The 26,343-nt window shown below is 25.7% G+C and overlaps 1 protein-coding gene across 1 annotated transcript; it reads left to right on the forward strand.

Annotated features, from left to right (window-relative positions):
- Positions 1 to 1,463: 1,463 nt before the first annotated feature.
- On the forward strand, positions 1,464 to 3,456 carry LOC112696060 (zinc finger protein WIP2). Its single transcript, XM_025748644.3, has 2 exons — positions 1,464 to 2,245; positions 2,884 to 3,456. The coding sequence occupies exons 1-2, from the start codon at positions 1,628 to 1,630 to the stop codon at positions 3,319 to 3,321; spliced, it is 1,056 nt and encodes a 351-aa protein (XP_025604429.1). The 5' UTR covers positions 1,464 to 1,627; the 3' UTR covers positions 3,322 to 3,456.
- The last annotated feature ends 22,887 nt before the right edge of the window (positions 3,457 to 26,343 follow it).

Raw genomic sequence — 26,343 nt, forward strand, 5'->3', positions numbered from 1 at the left:
CAGCTGCTAGTTGTCCGCCGCTATCTTCCGGTTTTGTGGTAGTGAAATAATGTTAATATTTAATAATTATTATAATGATATATACGAGCCAGTAGTGTTGGGCGCTAGTATGTAAGACCTTTTTTTATGAGGAAGAAAAGTTATATTTATAAAATAGCCTAACATCTATTATAAATTACAAAAGATATACATTAAATTTATTTTAATTAAAAAATTCATCTTGTATTGAAATGGAAAATCACAAAAAATAAATAAATAAACGGAAAAGGAAGAGAAGAAAATGATAGAATTACAGCTAATTAAGAGAAAGAAAATGACGATAGTGAGGTTTATTTAACAATACTTAGAGTGAAAAGAAGAAAGAAGAAAGAGGAGAGAAAAGAAATGCTAAGGCAAAATTTTTAATATATGTTAGGTTTTTGAAATGATTGATAACGATAAGAAAATATGCTTAGCGACCATGTAAAAATTGTGTAAATGCATATAAATTTATCCATAAAAAAGTTAATTTATTTGCCATTCTTACTTTACCCTAATCTAATAATAATATATTAGATATATATTTATTTATCTATTTTTATGCTTTATTAATAAATTATAACATTTAATTTATCATAAAATAACTTATTCTAAAAATATATTAATTAATCTGAAGTTATTATTTACGAAAATTTTTGTTAATACAAAACATTAACTAACAAATAAACGAATTATTATCAGAATAATTATTAAATAGTTTATTGAAAAATAATCAAATAGAATAAGAGAAATAATTAATTAATTTTTTTTTGTAAATACGTAGTATAAAACAAGAAACTCTTAAAAGATAACAATTTTTAATATTTTTTGTTATTATTTGAGTAACACAAATACTAAATTATCTTTAACAAATAAATTTTATTAGATTAAGACAAATAATTAATTAAACATTTTTATAATAATATAAATAATTTTTTCTGTAAAAAATCTAGGGGCTAGTAGATTTTATGATTTTTAGCTATCAATGATATTTTTAATAGTGTAAAATTACATCTAATGATGTAAAATCATTCAATTTTCTTTTGATAGTTAAATGTTGGCCAGAATTTAATAGAAGTGTTGCCTCCTAACACTCCTCAATACATAATATAAAAAAGATAACAATCTTTAGTATTTTTTGTTATTATTTGACTAACACAAATAAATTGAATTAATTTATACCTATATATTTTTAAAAATATAAATATAATTTATATATACAAATTTTAATAAATATAACTATAAATTATATATTTTTTTATATAAAATTTTTGTAAATATAGACATAAACTTATTATTGATCAAATAATAAGTTAAAAATAATAATATTTGGTTGGCATGTATAAAAATTGAAATTGGTGTGGCATAGATGTAATTTAAAAAAGAATAGAAAATGAAAAAGGTGGGTTTTGATATCCCAGTTTGTCCCGTTTAGTCCGTGGTGGTTGGATGGCTCATTGCTGGGTATGCCAGGTTCACGCTTCTCACACTCTTCACAATCATCACCGCAATCTCTCTCTCTCTCTCTCTCTCTCTCTATAAAAGCATTCCCACTCAACTGTTCCCTTTTACTTTCTTTCTTCTTCCTTCTTTATTCATCCATCCATCCATGGCTCACAACAACTCTTCTTACTCCAATCTCTTCTTCTCCTCCTCTTCTTCTTCTTCTTCCTCTTCTTCCTTCTCCTCTCCTGCAACACCAGCACCACCGCCCTTTTTCCAATTCAACCACCACCGTTATTTCCCTTATTATTACCACCACCATCACACTACTACTGCTTCTGCACCTTTCTCTTATTCATCCTCATCTACTACTTCACCTCCTTCCCCTCCTCTCAGGGAAGAGCTTCCGCTTCTCACTCTCAGTCCCGCAAGGCCCGACACCAACCACCACCCTTCTTGCAGCACCACTTCCATGGATTTCGACGAAGAAGATGACGCCGATGCTGACGACGCTGATGCTGATGCTACTGATGCTGCTGATGCTACTACCGTCACGGTTGCACTGCACATAGGGCTTCCGAGCCCTAGCGCTGCGGAGATGGCATCCGTGCTCTCCGAGAAGGAGCACGGCGGAGGCGAGGATTCCGGAGGCGGTGGTTCGACGGGGAACAAGGTGAACAAGGGACAGTACTGGATCCCAACCCCATCTCAGATTCTGATTGGTCCTACTCAGTTTTCTTGCCCTGTTTGCTGCAAAACCTTCAACAGATACAACAACATGCAGGTACTTCACATCAATTTCTTTATTTCTCTTCCTTCACTTCAATTTCACCTTTCATTCTTTGCATGGCTGGATCGCTTGCTTAGCTTCTGCACTACTTTACTTCATTCCTTACTATTATTCTTCTTCTTCTTCTCCTTCTCTCCTCAAAATCTTGCAGTGTTTTTCTTCTTCCAGATCAGATATAACACAACTACTTCATAATTCATAGTTTCTCTTTGTATAGTGTAGCCCTTTCCTTCCTTTGCCCTCAATCCATAAACACATACATAACTATCTATATATATGTATGTATGTATGTATGTGTATATGTAGACCTCTCTCATCTTTCTTTCAATTCTTCCTTCTTCAATTCCCTCCAATAATCTCATCACCCCTTCTCCTTTTTCCATTGCAGATACAAACTTGGAAACAACAACATACTCATTATAATTTGTACGAAACACATATCCTCCCTTTTTCTTTCTTTTGGATCCTAATGAACCTCCTTCAATATACATATAATTATATTCCTAGAAAAAGAAAAGAAACTAATTACAACTTGTTCCTAACACTTGAGTTCTTCATGTATGTTAGTTGAATTTGTTTTGTTTATGATCCTAATTAATTAATAAGTAGTAGTTTTTGAATTGAAAAACCAGATGCATATGTGGGGGCATGGATCGCAATATAGAAAAGGACCAGAATCTCTAAGGGGAACTCAACCAACAGGGATGTTAAGGTTACCATGCTATTGTTGTGCACCAGGGTGTAGGAACAACATTGACCACCCAAGATCAAAGCCATTGAAGGACTTTAGAACACTGCAAACACACTACAAGAGGAAGCATGGGATTAAGCCTTTCATGTGCAGGAAATGTGGCAAGGCCTTTGCTGTTAGGGGTGATTGGAGAACCCATGAGAAGAACTGTGGCAAGCTTTGGTATTGTATTTGTGGTTCTGATTTCAAGCACAAGAGATCCCTTAAGGATCACATTAAAGCTTTTGGCTCTGGCCATGCAGCTTATGGCATTGATGGTTTTGAAGAAGATGATGATCCTGCTTCTGAAGTAGAGCAAGATCATGAATCCACCCAATAATTACTTTTTATTATATATGTGAATTAATCATATATTATTGGGGATTAATTTATTAATTAATTATATATATGGTCATGATCATGATGCCTTCCAATTTCAGAACTAATATATATATATAAATGTTCCAATTTCTTATTCCTTTCTCATGGAACATTAGTTAATTCATTAGTATTAAGCATAAAATCATTCATATATATGCTTTAGTTTCATATATCAATTTTTTAGTAAAAACATATCACAGACATATATATTATCAATTAGTCATATATATAAGGCCCTAGCTCCCTTCTCTTTTTTTTCTTTGTTCCCTTTAATTTCTTGGCTCTCTAGACCCTCCTCTTATATATATTAAGTTGCTGATTATTATTATATTATACAAGGCATGATATGATGATTTCTATCTTTGGCAAAAGCACATAACTCACACTAGCTAATTGATTATATGCCTAAATAATGATCATATATATGATAAAGCAATCTAAGTAGTAGTTATTTATATTTGAATTATTAATTTGTTTTCATGTTTTTTGTTCATAGGATGATATAGTGTGGGTTCATCATTCTGCCGTAGATTGACAGCTAGGTTTACCGTATATTTTATTCATATATTTTATCATCAAATTAAATGTGCGTCCAAACTTCAAACTTTCTGTGATCCCAGTAATCCTGTACATATGTGCATTATTGTAGCAGTTGTACAACGTACACTCTTTGTACTCTATGTTTGTTGCTTCAATTTATATCGCGTGTCAAACTATATTTTATATATAAATATTTATAATTTATTTTTTAAAATAAATTTAATTTTGATATCTCCAGTATATAAAATAATTTTTTATGTATATCTAATTATAAATAATTATTTTTTACATTGATGGTGTGAATGTTGATTGAATCGAACGTGTAAAATGTTTTACACTGCGAGTGTATTAAAATTAAATTTATAATAATAATAATTTTGTGTGTATGTTCATTATTACCTGAACAATACTACTATTCATGAGATTTATTATTATCCTGTTTCCCAACGGAAAAATTAAAAGGGTCATGATTCATGAAGCTTTTTTATTTTGGCTCTTTGAAATAAACTAAAAATCCAGAATTGTATGAATATATGGATATGGATATGCATGTGCATGGAGATGAAATAGATAGGTGTGGGGCAATGACATTAGATTTTATTGGCATTGATAAATGATAACTACTCAGCTTTCTTCCCTGAAGATCCTCATGGTACGTATTCACCAGTTAAATGTGTCAAAATATGAGTGGATGAAACCGTCAAAGACACATTCAGATAAAGTAGTGATTGTAGTAGCAAATAAACTTTAATTTCCAAATGCCATCAACACTTAGGTTTGAATTGTTGCTGGAAAGTGAAAAGTCTACTCTTTGGGGAGAAAAAAAGAAAGAAAAAAAAAACTGCATAATCCTTAATATGATGCATGCTATTGATTAACCAAAATGTTACAAATAATTAACTCTTGCTCTTAATAATATATATTTAGAAAATTAAGTTGACATAGTAAAAGTAAATTCTCTTGTCAACATGATCCCTTTTAGTATATGTTTTAACTTTTATTTAGAGGATCAATGTCAAAGTTTCTAAATTTTATATTTCAAAGAAAAGAAAAGAGAATGGATATGGGAAAGAAGTATATATAATATATAGGAAGAATTTTAATTATAAAAAAAGTATATATAATATATTAATTAAAATTAAAAATTAAAATTACTAAAATATTAATATTTTAAAAATATTTGAATTTTTTATAGTATATGATTAATTGTAAGGGTGATTTGGATATAAATATTGGCTTTTTGATTATATATATATATACACACACACGTCAGCTTTTTGCTCATATGATCCCTTATTCTCTTTTATATATTTGCTTTGGATAGTGTCATAGTGGAGAAGCTAAGGATGTGTTTCTTGATAGAAGGAACCTATACCATTTTCAGATACATCCTTGCTTTCTTTCATTGGAAAATTCCAAACTAAATGATATCATCATTAGCTTTTTTTTTTCATAAATAAATAAAGAATTAAAATAAAATATTTAAAATCATATCATCATAATGAAAAAATGTTGGATATTCAATATTTTTCTCTTATTTATATTTATATTACATTTGAATTAATACTAATTGGTGTTTTTCTTTTTATTAAAAGCCTAATAAATTCATGCATCATTGAACATATATAGTATTCACAAAATCATTGAAAGTACTAGTTTTAATAGAAATAATTATTTAACAATATTGTAATAAATGAAACAAGTAATTGTTAAAAAGAAGAAGAAAGATATGTGTAGGAAAAAGTCATACAGAACAAAGGTATGTAGGATGGGTAGTAATGATATCACTCACATTCACATATGTTGATATAATGAAACCGGTCCCCAAATAGTGTATGTGAAAGATGTCTGCAAAAAAGGTATACATGTATATGCAATCATTTTAACTGTATATTAAAATTATTTATTAAAATTAATTATTAATATAAAATATATAATAAAAATAAATTAAATAATATATATTTATATACAAATATATATTAGTTAATTTTGGTACATAAATAATATTTTTGATGTACATGTATATGTATGAAGGTTAATGAGAGTGTGTGGAGCCCAAGTTTGTGTTTGGTTGGGGTGACTGCCAACATATATAGTGATGCCCCCTACAGTATGCACACACAAACACGCCCTTAGGATACGACCTTTCAGCACTGCTGTTATTTATTTTGACTACATTATATATACTGTGCATCTAATCTACTTGTAAAATTCAGATCTATCCAAATAATAAATGAGTGATATGTGTGTTACTATTTTATATGACCAAAATTCTAGCGATATATATGTTAATATTTGATATAAATTTGATAGAATTAGACCTAGCATTTAAGTAGATTTATGACTTTTTTTTCAGGTAATATTTTAAAATTATAAATTTTAAATTGTAAACTCTTCTAAATCTTAATTTAATCCTAAATTTTATGCAAAACAAAATTAAAAAAATAATTTTATAATAAAATAAAGTATCGTTTTTGTCTCCAATAATCGGGGTAAGTCTCAAAGTTGTTTCTAACATTTTAATCGTTCTATTTAAGTCCATAACGTTTCAAAATTGAATTAATATTGTCCTGCTATTAGGAATCTGTTAACAGAATTAACGACGGGACAAAATTGAGACGATTTTGAAACGTTAGGAACTTGAATAGGACGAAAACGTTTGGAACAAAAATGATACATAAAAATAAATTTTAATTTAATTTTATCTTTCAATTAATATTAATTTTTTACTGTACATAGTATTTAATTATTTTTTACTCACATCTAAGTAAATTACACTTAATCACATTGCTTTCATTTTAAATAAATTTATTTTTTTATAATTTTAAAGAATTTTGATACATTAGAGATAAAGGGTATAATTTATATTTTATTGTATATATATTATTTTTATTTTTTTCGCAAGCTTATATACTAGTCATTCTAAAAATATTTTATGATAACTAAAAATCTTTAAGAGTAAAATTATAAAAAAATTTATTTATTTAGAATGAAAATAATGTGATTAAGTGTAATTTACTTAGATGTGATTAAAAAATAATTGAATACTATGTACAGTAAAAAATTGATATTATTAAAGAATAAAATTAAAATTTATTTCTATGTATCATTTTTGTCCCCAATGTTTTTGTTCTATTTAAATCCCTAACGTTTCAAAATCGTCTCAATTTTGTCCGCCATCAATTCTGTTAACGGATCCCTAACGACAGAATAACATTGAGTTAATTTTGAAATGTTAGGGATTTAAATAGGACGATTGGAATGTTAAAGATAATTTTAAAATTTACCCAAATATTGGAGACAAAAACAAAAATTTGATTCATATTGAGTAATTAAAAATTATTTTTTTATATTTATTCTTAATATAAATGACATGTGAATCTTTTTCTTTTTTGGGTTTTATACTGTAATTGTTACTATATTTAAAAAGTGGTATTTAATTTGTGAAAAAAAATAATATTTAATTCAAAAATATAAAAGTAAATAATTTTAAATATTTAAAATTAACAATAAAAAATAAATTAAATAAAAATTAGATACTATACCATTTATCTTTTTATGATATTTTTTAATTTAATAAATAAAAATTAATTCGTTATAAATTTAAATTTTATCTAAAAAAAATTGTTAATTAATGAATTATTATATACATAATTTAAAATTTAAATTTTAATATTTATTAATTAAGCAAATAATTGAATTAATTATTCCACTAATTCAAATTGATTTAAAAAGGGAGAAATTAGTACGATATTGGTGTACGTTTGTTTAAAAGAATAATTGAAAAGTTTGTTGATGGGCATGTGTGGGGTATGTATGTACGTAATTAAGAATTGAAGAGAGAGCAAGCTAAGTTACTGTAAGAAAAGCATTTATTGACAATCAATATCTCCACCCTTTAATTTGTTGTATGTGGAGACCAATTAACCCTACCACTTCACACTTCACATTTCACATTTCTTTCTTTCTCTCTCTAAAAGAGGGTATGTTTTTGTATCTCTCAACATCATCTTTATTTTGTGTGGCATTTGTGCTTTTATGGTAAGTCACCATCCCAAAACCACCCCCATATCCCCAATATGCCCTGCATTCTCATTACACACATACGTGCGATCCACATTCATCATCATCACTTACCATCATTTTCATTCAAGAATAATATATCATCTACGTACTACATACAATCTAATCAAACCTACTTAACTCCTTCTTCCAAATTAAATAAGCTGCCTAAATATTATTTTAAAGTACGTAGGGTATGTATTCTATAAACCATGCATGTACATGCACCTTTATATATTATATATCATCACTTTAGAATAATTTATATATATGTAATCAATTAGGTGTATGGGAAAAGTAGTCTACAGTCTTAGACATTATAATTAACTATAAAGTATAGATACTTAGCTGAGTTATCGATACTCGTCTCATATACGTGTTTATTGTATCTAATCGTGTCTTAATCAAAAATAAAAAATTATTTTTTTTACATATTTAGATACAACTAAATATTATCACGTGTCATCAACGTATTTAACTTTATTTTTAATATAAATTTTTTAAAATAAATTTAAAAATAATATATTATTATTTATTAAAAAATTTAAAATATTTTATATAATTAAAAAATATTAAAAATAGTTAAAAAATTATTTTATATTTATATTTTATATATATACTGTATTTTTGTATCATATAAAATTTTAAAATTTGTGTGTTCAGATGTTTTATATTATATCATATTCCATATTTATATCACAGATAATTAATTAATTGTGATGCACTATATATATGAACAGGTTGTAATCCCAAGAATCTTAGGTTAATTAAAAATAATTAGTGTTTATTTGGTGAATTAATATAAAGAAAGAGGGTTGGCAGATAGTTGTAGAAGCATAGCATGATATAGTGTGCCATGACCATATGTAAAGGAGACCAAACAAGGCAACACGCAAGAATATGTTACCATATGTGATATTCTTCTTTTGCATTCATATTTCAATACAGTAGGGACAGCTCTGTCTCCCTTGGCTCGAATCACCATCTCTTTTTCCTAATTTTCTTTATTTATTTCTCTATTTTTTTTATAATTATCTGATGATCAAAGTCTATACATTATTTTAAATATATATCTATGTTATTTAAATTTTAAATTAGATGGTTATCCTTATTAGTTTTTAATAATGCTTATACATTATAAGTTTATAACTACAACATTCTTAGTAACATAAACTAATTTTAGTTAAGATAATGTATAGTTGTTTCTTAATTAAAGATGTTAGAGTTCATGATAATAACTTGTTAATAAACTTTGTTATTGTTGTGTTATATGTGTTATGATGAATGTTTTGATGGGAGTTGCTTATTTATATATAGGCTAAGAATATAATATAATTATAATGATGAAGTTAATTTAATATTAAACTAAAAAACATAATATTAGTTCAAAATATACTTAGATATTATATATATATAATATTCTAAATATATTCTAATAAAAGATGTTAAAAATTATGATTCTAAATTTATTTTGTAAACTAATACATATATATAATTAATTATAATTACATTAGCTATTTTATATATGATTTATATATGAATGATTTTATTTATTGTTTAAATTTTAAATAGAATAATTCATTATTATTTTAATTTGGACCTAATAAAAATAAATTAGACATTTTATTTTATTTGAATTTTAAAATTTAGTTGGAATCATATTCAAATATAAATAGTAACTAAGGTGATTTTAGTTAAAAAAAAATTTAGGAACCACTATCAATCAAAATACAGTTATTGCAAATTAATATTTGGATCACCAGCTTTTCATTTATTTTCATAAATTTAGGTATGTTTTCACATTAAAATTTATTTTTTTTATGATTGAACTTGGAGCTATAAGATCAATTTTTGTAACAAAAACTATTTTTAAAATATTTATGAGATATACATCATTCAAATAAATTAGTCACCTAAGAGATTGCGAATTTAAATTTTTCTATCTTTAATAAAAAAAAAATAGTCAAATTCAGGATGATAAATACTTATGTTGATAATTCCATGCATCAGAACAAATAACCATATCAGACTCATTGAATTAGAATATTTTTTTTTCTCCCACATGAAAGACCTAAGTCAAGACTCAACACCGTCACCATTTGAAGTTAGGAAAGTCCCAAATCTATTCAATATTTTCAAAGATAAGGATAAATAAATAGTTTATTGAATAAGAAAACCTTTACAGTTGAATTTAAGTTATATAGGAAAAGGAAAATATAAGCTTTAAAGTCAAACTCAGGTCCAGCCTCCATGGACATGGACTCAAAATAGATGCAGATATATTTCATCAAGGTAGGAGAAAATTGTATGCCTTAATTTGCGGCGGTATGTTGAGACCGTTTCTATTTATGTGTAGAATGACGCGATTGCCCCTCCGAATAAATTCCAATAAGACTTGACCCTTCATCCTTCTTTTCCTATGATCATCACTACCTTTCGTCCTTTCTTTGCAACCAATTAATTTTATTTTATTTTTTTTTTCCTTCTAAATGGTCTACAAGATATTGTTTAATACTTAATTTTTTATCATGGAACTATTTCTCTCAAAAATTTAAACGCATAAGAAAAAACATATGAATCATTATATTTTTAACTATTGTATATATAGTTAATTTTATTATTTCTTAATTTTAAATGTTGATCGATGCATATAACGCAACCATTGTGAAAACTAAGTGAGATGAAGTGAAGAAATTGAAATTTCTTCCTTTATATGTGGAAATTGAAATCCCATATTTTTATTAGTAGTTGAAACTCCTTTTAAAATTTATTAAAATCTAAATATTGAAACATAATATTTTTAAGGATAAAATTTTAAATTTTCTCAAAATATTACATTACTTTTCTAAAAATATGTCATTTATACCCGCTCTTTTTTTTTAACCAAAGATAGGAAGACTCGAACTCGTGACCTTTTAGAAGAGTATGGAGAGATTATGTCATTTGAGTTATAACTCATTAACCATCTATACACACTCTTAAAGTCTTATGAAAAATGAAATTTGATGAATTTTTTAAATTGAAAACTCTAGTAGTTTTAAGATTTGGAGAAGAGCAATGTATATGTAAATGAGATCCAGTAACGAATCCAAAAAATTTTAGTTACGAGAATAAAAATATACTAAAATAAATTTTGCTAAAAATTGACCAATTTATATTTTGAAACTAAAATCATATATATAAGTACCCCAAAAAAACTATACCTATATATAAAAATTAAAAAGCATATTAATTTAAAATAATAAAAAATTAATTGAAATTGTTTTATTTTTATTTTAAAATAATTAAATATTATATTATATATATTTAAATTTAATTATTTTGATATATTGCTAATTTAAAGAATATTAATTAATAAATAAATAATATTTTTTATCTTAACTAATTTTTGAAAAAAAACTAATAATTTCATTTATATTTAGAAAATTAAATTTTAGCTTAGTAATTAATTATTTGGTTAATTTTAAAAAATATATAATCAATATTTATTAATGTTAAATTTGTTTATTTATTTATTTTTTTAGTTTTGATACTTATAATAAGATAAATATTGTTTCATATTAAATTTAATAATTAATAATAAAATTTATTTTAATATAAATTTTAATAGAGACAAAGATATAATATAATAATTAGAACAAAATATATTGATCTATATGTACTTATTGATTTGTTTCCAAATTTTTAGTGATGACAAATATTTCCCCTTTTTTTACCTAGATAGGTCTGTCCTTGATTAGATCTATGCATCCGAGACTTGATGAATGTGTGGTTAGGGACTCAATTATATATTCATACTATTATAATTTAGAGTTTCAATTACAAATTTTTTAAATATATGAACCTATTTAATTTTTTTAATTTACCAAAAAAGATTTAGAGAACAACCAATCAAATAATTTAAAAATAAATTAACAATTTGCTCCTCAAAAAGTGAAATTAATATGAGCTATTTTAGTCACCGAAAGACTTATAACATCAATTCAAACGCTAACATTTTTCAATTTAATTAGTTTCTAAAAAATGCATGATATTTTTTAATATTTTTTAAAAATAATAGTGATATTTTATTTAATAAAAAATAAATATAATATCCAAAAATCAGGACAAAAAAATTTTAAATATTCACAAACAGATAAAATTGTAAAAAAAAAAATAACATAAAAAAATAAATATCCTTTAATACTTTATAATAATGACTAAATGATTATGATGTATGTCAATGAGTTATAACTCAAATGATATAATCTCCTTATACTTATCTAAGAGATTGCGGATTTGAATTTTTCTGTCTTTGATAAAAACAAAAAAAATGACTGCGATGTATATATTTTTGTAATTAAATTAAAGTTATATTAAAAAAAACTAAAATAATATGTAAAATATATATGTTGGCTAGGGACAAAGTTGATGTTATAAACTTTCCCGATACTAAACTGGTGTATTTACGTGTGTCTATATGTTTGAGAGATTAATTTACTAATTAAGTCTTAATCTAATCCTTTAATGAAATAATACATGTAAGTGAATGCTAATATTCAAATTGATAGATATATATCCATATCATGAAATCATTTATGCACCTTTACGCAAGATTTTTTTTTTATCGTTGTTGTGTTTTTTTTTTTTTTTGGATTTGAGTAAATCTTTGCATATTTTTTTTCTTTTATTTGTGTTATCTTAAATTAATTTTTTAGAAAATAAGAAATAAATATTAGATTTTTTAATTATAAATATTCTAATATCATATTATAAAATTATTTATTCTAAAAATCTAAACTATCAGATAGAAACATATAAATAATTATGCATTAACACCCTAAAACTCAATATAACATGTATAAAAGACACGAAAATTAAATAAAATATAAAATATGAAACCAGAAATGGACAAAGCCTAAGCTAGTTTAACATTCACAATTTAATAATTATGTTGTATTTTGAACTAACTCTATATATAAAATACAATAAAAAAATGATGACCAATTAAACAATAACTTTACCTTAATTATTATGATTCCTTTAGATATGAAGCCAATCAGAATGTGATAAAAAAGGTAATGCTTGAACGTCATAATCCACAAAAATATGATATCTGCATGTTTTGTGAATTATATTTGTTTTTCAATGAAATGATTACAATGCCTTGGGGTAGGAACAAAATAAATGATCCTTTAAAAATATATATAAAAATAATGGACCACTCTAAGAGGGGCTTATTTGAGGTACTTTTGATCCTCCTCAAAGTAGATGAGACAACTTTGTTAGTGAGGCCCCAATCAGAAAAAAGGAAAAGGAGTTACAAAAATTAAAGGCAAAAATAAATTTTGACCCATAATCACGATAACTTTGAAAAGGAAAACATTGACGTATATATGCTATACACAAACATGTATTCGTTAAACAAATAAATATGTATTAAATATAATCAAAAGGAAGCCCAAAAAATTCTTCTTTTGGCTTGTACCCTAGAAGAGAAAAATAAAATTTGCTTTATTTTAAATATTATTTTCTTCTCCGTTATGATTATGCGTAGACCATATGACATATGCTTGGTTGCTTTGATCATTTTCTTTTTCTCTTTGATGCTTCAAAATTCTCCAAGTTGTGGGTATATGGTATTATTTGTTTGGGGAATATGGAGAAAAAAACTTCAAGCAGAAGTAAGAGACCATGCTTGGACAAAAGCCCCATATGTTTATAGCTATATATATCTTATACATGTGTGTGGGAGAGATATATATTTGAGGTGAGGAGTGATTTGAGGATTTTGTCCATTTAATCTTATATAATTTTTTAATTTGTTGGATCGGTTCCTTGATTATAAGAAATTTTTAGAATAGTGATTGGCACGGTTTTAGCATAAACAAAATCAATTGCATAGCTAAATTAAAATATACAACAACAACAAAGTATTGTTTTATTAGGTGTGATCAGTTACATGAATCAAATGATATTATTGAGCTCTATCATGTATCATGTTTATAAAGAGACCGTTTATATATAAATTTCGTTTGATCACTTTATGAATGATCTTTTTAGGTCTTCCTCTACCTTTTATCCATTGTTCATCTTCCGTCTCATCCATCCTCCTAATTGGGTGTTCTGTCAGTCTTCTTCTCACATGTCTAAACCACTTGAGACGTGATTCTACCATCTTTTCTACAATAGATGCTACTCCAACTCTCTCTTTTATATCTTCATTCTTTATTCTATCTAATCGCGTATGACCACTCATTTATCTCAACATCTTCATCTCTCTGTCACACTTAGCTTATGTTCGTGCTCCCCTTTGCCTACCCAACACTTTGTACCATAAAGCATAGCCGATTTGATAGCAGTACGATAGAATTGACCTTTAGGTTTTAAAGGCACTTTTTGTCACATATAAAACCAGACACACTCCACCATTTTGACTAACGTGCTTGGATCCTATGATTGACATCCTGTTTAATCTCTCCATTATCCTGTATGATGCACCCAAGATACTTAAAACTCTTAACTTTTTGTAGAAGGTTATCTCCAATCTTCACCTTTATATTAGGGTTTTTCCTTTGCAGCCCGAACTTACATTTCATATATTATGTCTTGCTACAGTTTATGCGTAGACCATACACTTCTAGAACTTCTCTTCATAACTCCAACTTCGTATTTAGGTATTTTCTTGACTCTTCCATAGGGACGATATTATCGGTAAAAAGCATGCACCATGGTACAGGCTCTTGGATATGCTCTGTGAGTACTTTCAAAACTAATGTAAAAAAGTATAGACTTAAGGATGATCCCTGGTGTAATCCTATACTAATAGAAAATTCCTTTGTCACACCACCTTGAGTCTTCACACTAGTTGTACCCCTATCATACATGTCTTTAATTACACGAATATATGCAATTCTTACTCTCTTCTTTTCTAAAACCTTCCATAAGACCTCACTTGGCACCCTATCGTACGCTTTTTCCAAATCATATGTAGATTCTTACTCTCTTCTTTTCTTAACAGGTATATCGCTTCAGTGGTGAATCTGTCTGACATAAAACCAAATTAGTTCTCTATTAGTTATGTTTTTTGTCTCAACTTCCGTTTTATTACCCTTTCCCATAACTTCATGGTATGGTTCATGAGTTTGATCTCTCTATAGTTTCTGTAATTTTATATATCTCCTTTATTCTTGTAGATAGGTACCAGGGTACTCTTTCCCCATTCATCTGGCATCTTCTTACACCTTAAAATCTCATTAAAAATTTTGGTTAACCAATTGACGTCTTTCTCTCCAAAACCGTTCCAAACTTCAATCGGGATATTATCGGGTTCTACTACCCTACCATTTTTCATCTGCTTTAGAGCTTCCTTTACTTCGAAGTCTCGAATCCTTCGAAAGTAGTCGAAGTTTTGATCTTCTTCCCTCGTGCATAACCGATCAAGGCTCGGAAGAGTCTTCTATCCTTCATTAAATAACTCGTAGAAGTAGCTCTTCTACCTTTCATTGATCTTCTTCTCTTGAGCCAACGCTTTCCCGTGTTTATCCTTTATGCACTTAACCTAATCCAAGTCTTTCGTTCTTCTTTCACAGCTCTTTGCGATTCTATATATACTTTTTTCTCCTTCTTTCATGCCTAAGGACTGGTAGAGATCCTTATATGCTCTTGTTCTTGCTTCGCTTGCAACCACTTTTGTTTCTTTCTTAACCATCTTATATTTTTCCCAATTATCTACATTGCGACACAAATACCACTTTTTAAAGCATACCCTTTTTGCCTTTATCTTTTCTTGTACCCGCACATTCCACCACCAAAACTCCTTGTCTCTTAGTCCTATCTTTCTAAATTCACCAAAACTTTCTTTTACTGTTCTTCTAATAATTTTTGTCATCTCTCTCCATATCTTCTATGTGCTTCTGTTCCCATCCCACTTTGCCTCTTCTTCTACCTGTCTTAGGAAGTTTCTTTGTTCTTCACCTTTCATCCGCCACCACCTCGTCCTTGGATTCTTCGTAAGATATATTTTCCTCAATTTTTGTTCAACTTAAAAATCTATGACACACATCCTATGTTGTGTTGTTAAACTCTCTCCCGAAATAATTTTAAAATTAATACAAAATTTTCGATCGACTCTCCTCAACAAGGAAAAGTCGATTTGAGAGCTTGTCATGCCACTCTTATAGGTTATAAGATGTTCATCTCTCTTTTTAAAACATGTATTTGTGATGAGGAGAATAAAAGTTGAGGAAATGTCTAAAATAGTTTTATCCTCGGTTTTGACCACCCCAAAACCATGGCCTCCGTAAATACTTCCATACCCAGTCGCTTCCAACATGGCCATTTAAATTTCTTCCTAAAAAAATCTTATCTCCCGAAGTTATGTCTTAGACCAAACTCTCGAGATCTTCCCAAAACCTTATCTTGTGTTGCTCTTTCGAACCCACTTGCGGTGCATAGGCGCTAATCACATGAAAAGTACCTCCTTCCACCACAAGTTTGAGAGAGATGATCCGATCTCCCACCCTCTTGACATCCACTACGTCATTCTTCCACTGCTTATCCACGATAATACCTACACCATTCCTATTCTTCACATTTTCCATATACCAAAGTTTGAATCCAGAAGTATCCAACTCCCTAGTCTTCGCACCAATATTTTGTTTCTTATAGGCACATGATGTTAATCTTTCTCCTTGTCATGGTATTCACCACCTCCATAAATTTTCTTGTTAGGGTGCCTATGTCCTAAATCTCAACCTTCTGTCGCCCCAACTTTTACCTTTTTAATTTCTTTGTGAACTAGTTTATTTACCCTCGTCCATTTACGAAAATGTGGGAACTCTTAATCATTTAACACTACACCAGGGAACCGATGCAGTGGCTCTTTCTCATTTGACACTGTACGCGAGTCATACAACATGTTGCTTCCGGGTAACGACCTAGTTTTAGCGCAATAACGTCTTTGATCCATGTCATGAAGATTCGACTAAGTTTTTATGTTGGTTGTCGAAAACCTAACACAACCCTCCTCCTTTATCCGAGTTTGAAACTGGCTATGTAGTATGTACCACAAATATAACATAAGCGGAGTTAGCTAAATTAATATATCTAAAGATAAATTCTTTATATATATATGACTACTAGAAGATTATTTTTAGAGGTTATTTATTTTATTTTTAATAATAATAAAAATAGTTGCTAATATATTTACCAACAACTAAAACTTAAACATCTTATGCTTTTATGCTAAAAAATTTTAGTAGCAATTATAATCGTTAGTAAAAACTTTTTTAATGATAAAAAACATATATAATTATCATTATAATATACAATAATAATAACAAATATATTTTTATCATAAAATATAAATTAAATAAGATATCTAGTAGGTATTATATTATTTTCATTAAAAATAATTTTTATTATATATATATTTTTTTCAGATACGCAATATAGAAAGAAAAATATTAGGGACTAATATTTTTAATGTAAAAAGATAAAGAGCATCTTGTTATTTTGATTCAAATATAAAGTAAAAATAAAAAATAGTAATCAACTAATATTTCACATATAAAAAATATATTAGATTTTTCAGCAGCAATAAAATAAAAGATATATATATATATATATATATATTGGTAAATTCTATTTAATCCCTTCTAAAATAACATGTAAATTATTTTTCATGATATGTAACATTTTAATTGGTCATTATTTTAATCATAGTTGGATTATTTTGTAATTTATTATTTGAGATGGGTAATGATATAATTTCTTAAAATATCAAAACTTCACTCCCATTAATGGAAGCACTTTTCCTCTCTTCCATTATTTCTTCATCACATAGCTTCGGTCTTTTCAAGCATTGCCGTCGCCACCGTGACAAAAAGTGCCGTGACAAGAAATGCTGTCCTCTCACATGATCTCTCTTTTTCCAGTGCATCATCCCTTAACGATGTTGTTGAATTTTCATCACCTGTAACTTCGCTGTCGTCGACGTCATCGCTATCTGTGCTCTCACTCGATCTCTCTTTCTGCCATGAATCACTCGTTACCAACATAATTAATGGTTATATAGTTTGGTTATTAAATTTTTTTATTAAAAATATTTTTATTTAATTACATGATGAAGTATATATTCATATGTAAAATATAATATAATATAATATAATAAATCTATTCAAAGTAATTAAAAGTATAATTAAAACCATAAACATATAAATATAATAATAAAATTTATACTCTAAATAAATAAATATTTTTTATCATACATAAATTATTTAAAAAATAAATATATTATTAAAATTTATAACACAAATTTAAAATAATAAAATCTAACTTTCTTATTGTGTTTTTATAGTATTTTTATTCTTTTAATTTTTAATTGATTAGTATCTTATTATTTAGTAAAAATTAAACAAATTATTTTTATAAAAATTTATTTTTTGTATTATTTTAAAGAAGAGACCAGTATAACAGTCTACAAAATAAATTAAAAATGATATTTTAAATAAAAAATATTTAATATTAAAATTTTTAAATACAAAAATAAATTGTATAAATATTTAAGAGATAAATATAAAATACATACTTAAAATAAATAAAACAGACAAAATAGGAGTACTTTTGAAAAATAAAGAATTATTTTTATTTGCTTTATTTATTTTAGGTATATTTATTTCTTAAATATCTATACAATTCACTTTTGTATTTAAAAATTTTAATATTAAAATATTATTTTTAAATTATTTTTTAAACTGTTATATTAATTTTTTCTTTAAGATAATACAAAAAATAATTTTTTATGAAAATAATTTATTTAATTATTAATTAAATAATAAAGTACGAATAAATTAAAAATTAAAAGAATAAAAATATTATAAAAAATACTTGTAAAAAGGTTAGATTTTATCATTTTAAACTTCTGTCGTTAATTTTAATAATTTATTCATTTTTTGATAAAGATATGTTTACTTGTTTAGACTATAAATTTTATTATTATATTTATATGTTTTTAATTTTAATTATACTTTAAGTATATGAATAGATTTATTTTATTATATTATATTTTACATATGAATATATGTTCTATCGTGTAATTAAATAAAGACATATTTTTTAATAAAAAATTTAATAACTAAACTAACCATTACTTAAGAAGTGATCCACAGCAAAAAAGGAATCGAGTGAGCACAGGAGATAGTCACACATATCTACGACAAAGTTATTGAAGAAAGAGAGATTGTGTGAGAGGCCAGTAGATCTACGACAATATCGGCGTTTCTTGTCACGACAGCCACGACAATTCTTGGAAGGACCGAAGTTACGTGATGAAGAAAGAATGGAATAGTGGAAAAGTGTTTCAATTAACGAGAGCGATGTTTTGATATTTTAAGAAATTATATCATTACCCATTTCAAATAATAAATTACAAAATAACCTAATTATGGTTAAGATAATGACCAATTAAAATATGACACATCATGAAAGATAACTTATATGTTATGTTAGAGAGAGTTAGATAGAATTCACCGTGTGTGTGTATATATATATATATATATATATATATATATATATATATATATATATATATATATATATATATATAATTTGGAATGTGAATGCAATCAATTAGCTAGGGTTGCTATTGATGATGATGAAAGATCCTATTCGAGATAAGCAAATAAAGAAAATAAAGCTAAAGAATAAAACCCAGAAGAACAAGCTCTGAAAAGTACTACTCTCTTGTTGTGTCGAAATCCTGAAGAAAACTTTATATATAAAATCATGGATGGGATCATGGACAATTTGTGTGCTCATGATCCAGCGTAGTTTCAGCTTCATCACTGCCACTTTGGCGATAAAAACCATGAACACAAACAGGAAACAACCACAACAAAACAATCTTACCAATTACCTCAAACAGTGGTTTCATGTCTCTTTTCTGTTTGAATCATGGGCTTGCCTTGGTGTTTTTTGTAATTGATAATTGCCAAATAAATTCTAGTAATAACATAGACTTGAACTTCTATCAACTATATATATCATTTGATTTAATGTTAAGTCTCCATCAATTTTAAATTAGTGGTATCAGAAGTAATTAATTATATATCATATATTATATTCAATTAAGTTAAAATCAAATTGGATTAGAGCTCTGATTCTTTGATTTAAGTAACCTGAATTGTGCTCTCTATACTCACACATACACTCTCTATCTAGCAAAATGTTTTAAATATTTGAAAATTTTTATATCAATCTTATATCATTAATCAAATAATTGAAAACTCATCAATTTATTGAACTTTTACTTACGTGTCATTTTATATATATAATTGTCATAAAATTACTTATTTCAAAAATTTAAATCGATAATATATAATAAATAAAAAAACATAAATATTACAATTTTAATATTGTCTTATCGTATTAAAAGAGATTTTTTTCTTTACGTAAACGGTAATATAAACATTTGACTTTCTATCAATTAAATAATAAAAATCGAACTCTTTAAATATTTTATTATAAAAATTTTAATATTATCGAATAAATTATTTATCATAAATTTTTTTTTGTAAAAAAACTCAACACAATTAAATAGAACATGAAAAAGACTAAAAATACAACACAAATTCAAAAAAAAAAGTATAAAAATTTAACCTAATAAATAAATATACATAAAAAAATTATATCTCTATTATAACAATTTTTTATTTAGCATCTTTGTGCTAGATAATTCACTGTATATATCATGCATGTTTTACTTGATGCAATAACATTGATGTTCTAGTATATATATATATATATATATATATATATATATATATATATATATATATATATATATATATATATATATATATATATATATATAAGTTTCGAGCAATAAGTAGGCTCCTCCTCTTTTTAAAAAAAAATAAAAATAAAAAAGAACTCACATCAATTTAATTAATTATATTTATAATTTATATACTCCAACCGATCAGTAATAAAATTATATTGGGTCTATTTAGAAAATTTTAAAAATAATTTTTTTTAGTTTTTGACTTATAAAAAATAATAATATTAATGTTTGGTATAATTTTTAAAATTAAATTGTATTTTTTTAAGAAATTATTTAAGAATTTATAGAGAAATTAAAAAAAATAATTTTTTTTATAATACTGCTATTTTTTATCATATTTTTATAAAATAAATACTTTTAAAATTAAAAATATAAAATAATTTATTTATAAATTATTTTTAATATAATTATTTATTATTTAAGTTATTTTATCAAAAAAAAATTTGATTAGACTGTTTATTCAAATTGAACTAAAGTGTTAATCCCATTATTATTTGATTATGAAAGTGGGCAATGAAGTTTCGACACTTAATTAATTAAATAGTAGGACGATGATTAGTATCCCGGTTTCGATATGATCAAGTTTTGACTGTAGTTACATTAAAAAAATGTTGGTGGGGTAAGTCTCATTCTTTAAAGTTTAAAATAATAAAATTGCACACTAACGGTGGGGCCATTCATAGTATTCATCATATCTTTCTCAGAAATAAAACAATAAAATTAAAAGTGAGAACTTTTCCTTTCAAAAAGATAACTTTCACCAGCTTCCGAGAAGGATCATATCCTTAGATGGTTACCTGAGAAAAAAAATAAAAAGTACACTGTTTAAAGCAATTGATATATAGATTTATCCATAATAACCCCTTTATACTTTAAAATGGTATAATTTAATAATTATTACAAGTCTAACATCTCTTAATAATAAATTTTTTAAAGAGTTTATAGTTCATAAATTAATTTTTGAGATTGAATTAAGACTAGCTGTAAAGAAATTATAAATGTGAGATATTTCTCATAAAAAATTTTAGATTGAATTAGAGCCACTCAATCTATTGTTAGACTGCCTATTTACAAATATTCATATTTTATATAATTATTTCTAAAAATTTTATAAATATGAAATATCCCTCATCTCATAATCTCATAAGTGAGGTTGAATAATTAGACTCACCAATTCTCAATTCTAATAACAACTATGAATAAAAAATTTTATTTGGCTTAATTAGCTTTAATTTTAAATGTATAAGTACTATTGAATTTTCTAAATTTAAATAAATAATGAATAAAAGATTTTAATAAACCATAACAAATTAAAATATTTTAGACTGCATTTGTTTCTGAGAACAAGACAGGACAAGACACTGAGAATATGACTGGACAAGACATTAATGGGACAGAGACACAATTTTGTGTTCTTGTATTTTGTTTGGTGATAAACTAGAATAAATTAGAAAAATTTAATTTATTTTTTTTTTCATTCAAAAAATTTGAGATGAAAAATATAATAATAAAAAATATAATTATAAAAAATTAACAAAAAAAAAAAAAAAAGAATGAACAAAAAGTTGTGTCCTTTGTTAGTGTTCTCGTATCCTTCCTGTCAGGATGGACACAAAATACACTAATTCAATATCTCTGGACATACTGTCTCTGTCCATATCTCCTCTGTCAAACATAATTTTGTGTCTTTATATCCATGTTTCAGTATCTTGTCTCTATAAACAAATGCAGCCTTAGTATATTAAATTAAAAATAAAACTCAAATAGTGATAATACAAATATTAAAGTCTATAAAAGAGACTATTTTGTAATTTATATTTTAAAATTTAATGGTTTTCATTGTTTAGACCTAAATTCAGGGACTAAATCAAATTAAAAAGAAAAATGTTGGTGAATAATATTTTTCTTTACATTTACCAATACAAACTAGTTTTCTATTATTTTCATTAATATATTGGCCTCTTATGCCGAGGAATATATTACATCACCAATAAAATTTATTTTTTTAAGCCAACAATTAATTAATATTAAATTTTAGACTTAAATTTTAAATTTTAATAGTATAGAAATAATCTCCTAATATTTTTCTTAATATTTTTATATTTATTTAGTGATAAAATAATTATAAAATAAAATAAATTATAAAAATTTAATTTATCCTTATTTTTTCACACAAAATTTTAAAAAAATAAAATAATAAAAAATATAATTATAAAAATTAATAAAAACAATAAAAAATATTTTTATTAATGTCTCTCTATCACTTCTAAAATAATATAAAATATATTAATTTAATATCTCAAACACAATATTAATATTTATATTTTATTTGATAAATATAATTTTATATCTTATCTCATTATCTTATATTTTAAAAAAAACGAAAACTAAAAAACCCTCAAATTTTCTTATATCTTTATTGCTCCAATCTCGTTATATATACAATCTATCTTTATAATAAATATTATTTTGATATCAATATTTTTTTAACAATTATACAAGATTTTTTTTAGTTAAAAAATTAAATACACAATTAATTAATTAGTAACAATTGTATTTTATAAGAATATAAAAAATATTTGATGTATATGAATAGTGTTTTTCATCTTCATGATCAAAGTATAGTAGTGGAGTATATAGACCCCTACTTATGCTTTATAAAAAGCTCTCTTTTTCAAATGATCGCACTCATAGTTGTTGAGTGCAACTTGTGTTCGTCCATAACTCCATATAAACCCCCATACATACTTGAATACCATAAACAGGTTCGGCATGTGTTCCATCCATAGCCACTCTTAGTAGTAACATCACCATTCAATATATTTGTTTTAGGAATAATAATATCTCTTTTGAAAAAAGATATATACTTATAATATCGGGTTTTCATAATAAAAAAGTATTTTTATTTCAAAGTATTCTTTCCAATACTATTACTGCTTTATTTATTTGTTGTGTAGCAAAGTTGTTATGAATTTATGATCAAAATTATTACCAATTCTAACAAGTCTCTTAGAAGGTTATTTTTTTCGTAAATTTTTACTATTTTTTTATTATTATTTTTTTTTGAGATAAAAAATATTGAACTATTTTATATTTTTAGATTATAGAAATTCTGATATATATCATGAAAAAAATTTAAACTGATCGAAAGAAAAACGAAACACTTAAATAATTATATACTTAATGGAAAAATTAAAGTTAATTTAATTTCATATGTTCCATTCAGGATTGGAAGGTTTGCAATCCCCCCTTCTCTATTTTTCTCTCCTTAATTACTAAGACTATTAATCCGTTTTAATATCAATCAACTTGTTTATTATTATTATATTTTTAATGGTTGATCAATTATTCTAATCATTATTGTTCTAAACTACCCTTCTGAATGATAGATCTTGAAACCCTACACTCCAAGAACACACGCAAATTTTCAGAGATCATGTGATATTGTCTTCGCATAAAGGATATTGTCGGAAAATCAATTGTGGTGACTGGTGCAGGGTGTGGGCCTAAATCAAGAATTTATGGTTTGCAAAGAGACTATACTATATATAACGCTGGATAGCACACTGTTAATTAGGGCTTAATTACTATGAAGTACTAATTTGATTATTTATCTCCCATCTAATTAATGAATAACCTAATTTCATAGTTCAATAATAACCTAGGAATGTATATAGGATAAAAGAATATGTTAACTTATTATTAAGTGAGCAATTACATAGTTTAATTTCATACTATCTTATCTAATTAGGTTATTGAGATGGTAATGAAATCAATCATTCTAAAAATTTAAATTGATAGAAAAAGAGAACATTAATAGTTATATCTCTAATCTTTTTTTTTAAACAAGAGTATCTTTTGAGTTTGTTTGAATTTTTTTTATTTGTCGTATGTTATTTTTTTTAATTTTTAGAGTTTATCAATGATCGAACTCTAGACTTTTTGGATATAGAATTTTTATACCATGTTATGAAATTACTCATTCTAAAAGTTTAAGCTAATAAAAAAAGACAATATTAATGATTATATCTCTAACAGATATAATTAATTTGAATTAATCTAGTGACTAACTGATCACTAGTTTATTAAACAAATATCAAAAATTTAATTTTTATCTTATATATACAATAATTTATTAATTAATAACAAATTTTTAAATAAAATTTAGACTCGTAACAAATTAATCATTGATTTACTGAGAAATAACGGTTGGAATAAGAAAAAGCTAAGTTATTGACCTATAGAAGCTAAGATTGTGTAATAAGGTTACTTATTATAGCTCCCTCCTTGGTCCATTAGATGTTTCGGTGTATCTTATATTAATGGTTACCTAATAAATAGTGACATATATGATTATATAATGTGACTTTTTTTTAGGGTCAAGAAGCACGGTATATATATATATAGGAAACTCTGTTGGAGATTATAGATATGGTAGCTTTGGAAATAGGCTACTGAATAAAATGCTTTACCTAACTATATTATTATTATTGTCTTATAATCTTGATAGAGTTGACTAATAATCATGAAGTTGCACACATATTGTGTAATATTTCAAAAAGGTAATGAGGATTGTTTATTCTAATTATAGAAACACTATCTTGTTAATATGGTATGTAGTGTAATAAGAAACTTGGCAGGGAATTTGATGGTACCAAGAATAAATGGCAATATCAAGTTGACCCTTAACACGTTTCGATTGCTATCTGACATTTCATGATTTATTCCATTTCTAGGGTTTGAGAACCCTAAATAAATAATTCATCTAGTGTGAGGGATATGCTCCCTATTAGTCTCTTCATTACAATAAAAGCTATAATTTTTTTCTAGTTTAAAATATAATTTACATTATTATTAATTAAAAAATTTAAGAAAATGTTAATTAATTAATTAAATAAACAATATTCATGTTCCATCATCTTAAGTTTTTATTTTCTAAATACTAAAAATATATATATATATATATATATATATATATATATATATATATATATAATGAAAACTCAGGTGCAATGGATTTCACGTGAAGTTGATTTGACTAAATTTTCATTTGACGGCTCTCAAATATCAATTTCACGTGAAGTCGACTTCATCTGAGTTTTTACCTTTTTACAAAATTGTTGAATTTATCCAACAAACATGTCAGCTTTTTAGATATATAAAAAAAAGAGGAGCTCAACATATCTTGCTTAACCTTACTTTCGTTGCACATATAATGAATCAATCAATACAAGTTTTCTTTTATCTTTTTTTTCCTTTTCGTGGTTGTCTTTAATAATTAAGAAGAATATTATTGAAGTACTATACGTGCCACACATAAAAATTGCATACACAGTAACTAAATCTTGTTCGATTTGGTGCATATATTAACTCTCTCCTATTCTTGCAGACAAATAGAATAAAGGCCACAGTCTCAAACTGACACAGAGTCCCCACAATCAGAACTACTACTCCATTGGAAGAGTATATTATTATTATTATTATTAGAGTGAATACCACATCCGGTCCCTGATAATTATCTCGAAAGGACAACGAGGCTTCCAAAAAAAAAAAACA

This window comes from Arachis hypogaea, chromosome 6 (genome assembly GCF_003086295.3).
Source record: "Arachis hypogaea cultivar Tifrunner chromosome 6, arahy.Tifrunner.gnm2.J5K5, whole genome shotgun sequence".
NCBI classification, from domain to species: domain Eukaryota; kingdom Viridiplantae; phylum Streptophyta; class Magnoliopsida; order Fabales; family Fabaceae; genus Arachis; species Arachis hypogaea.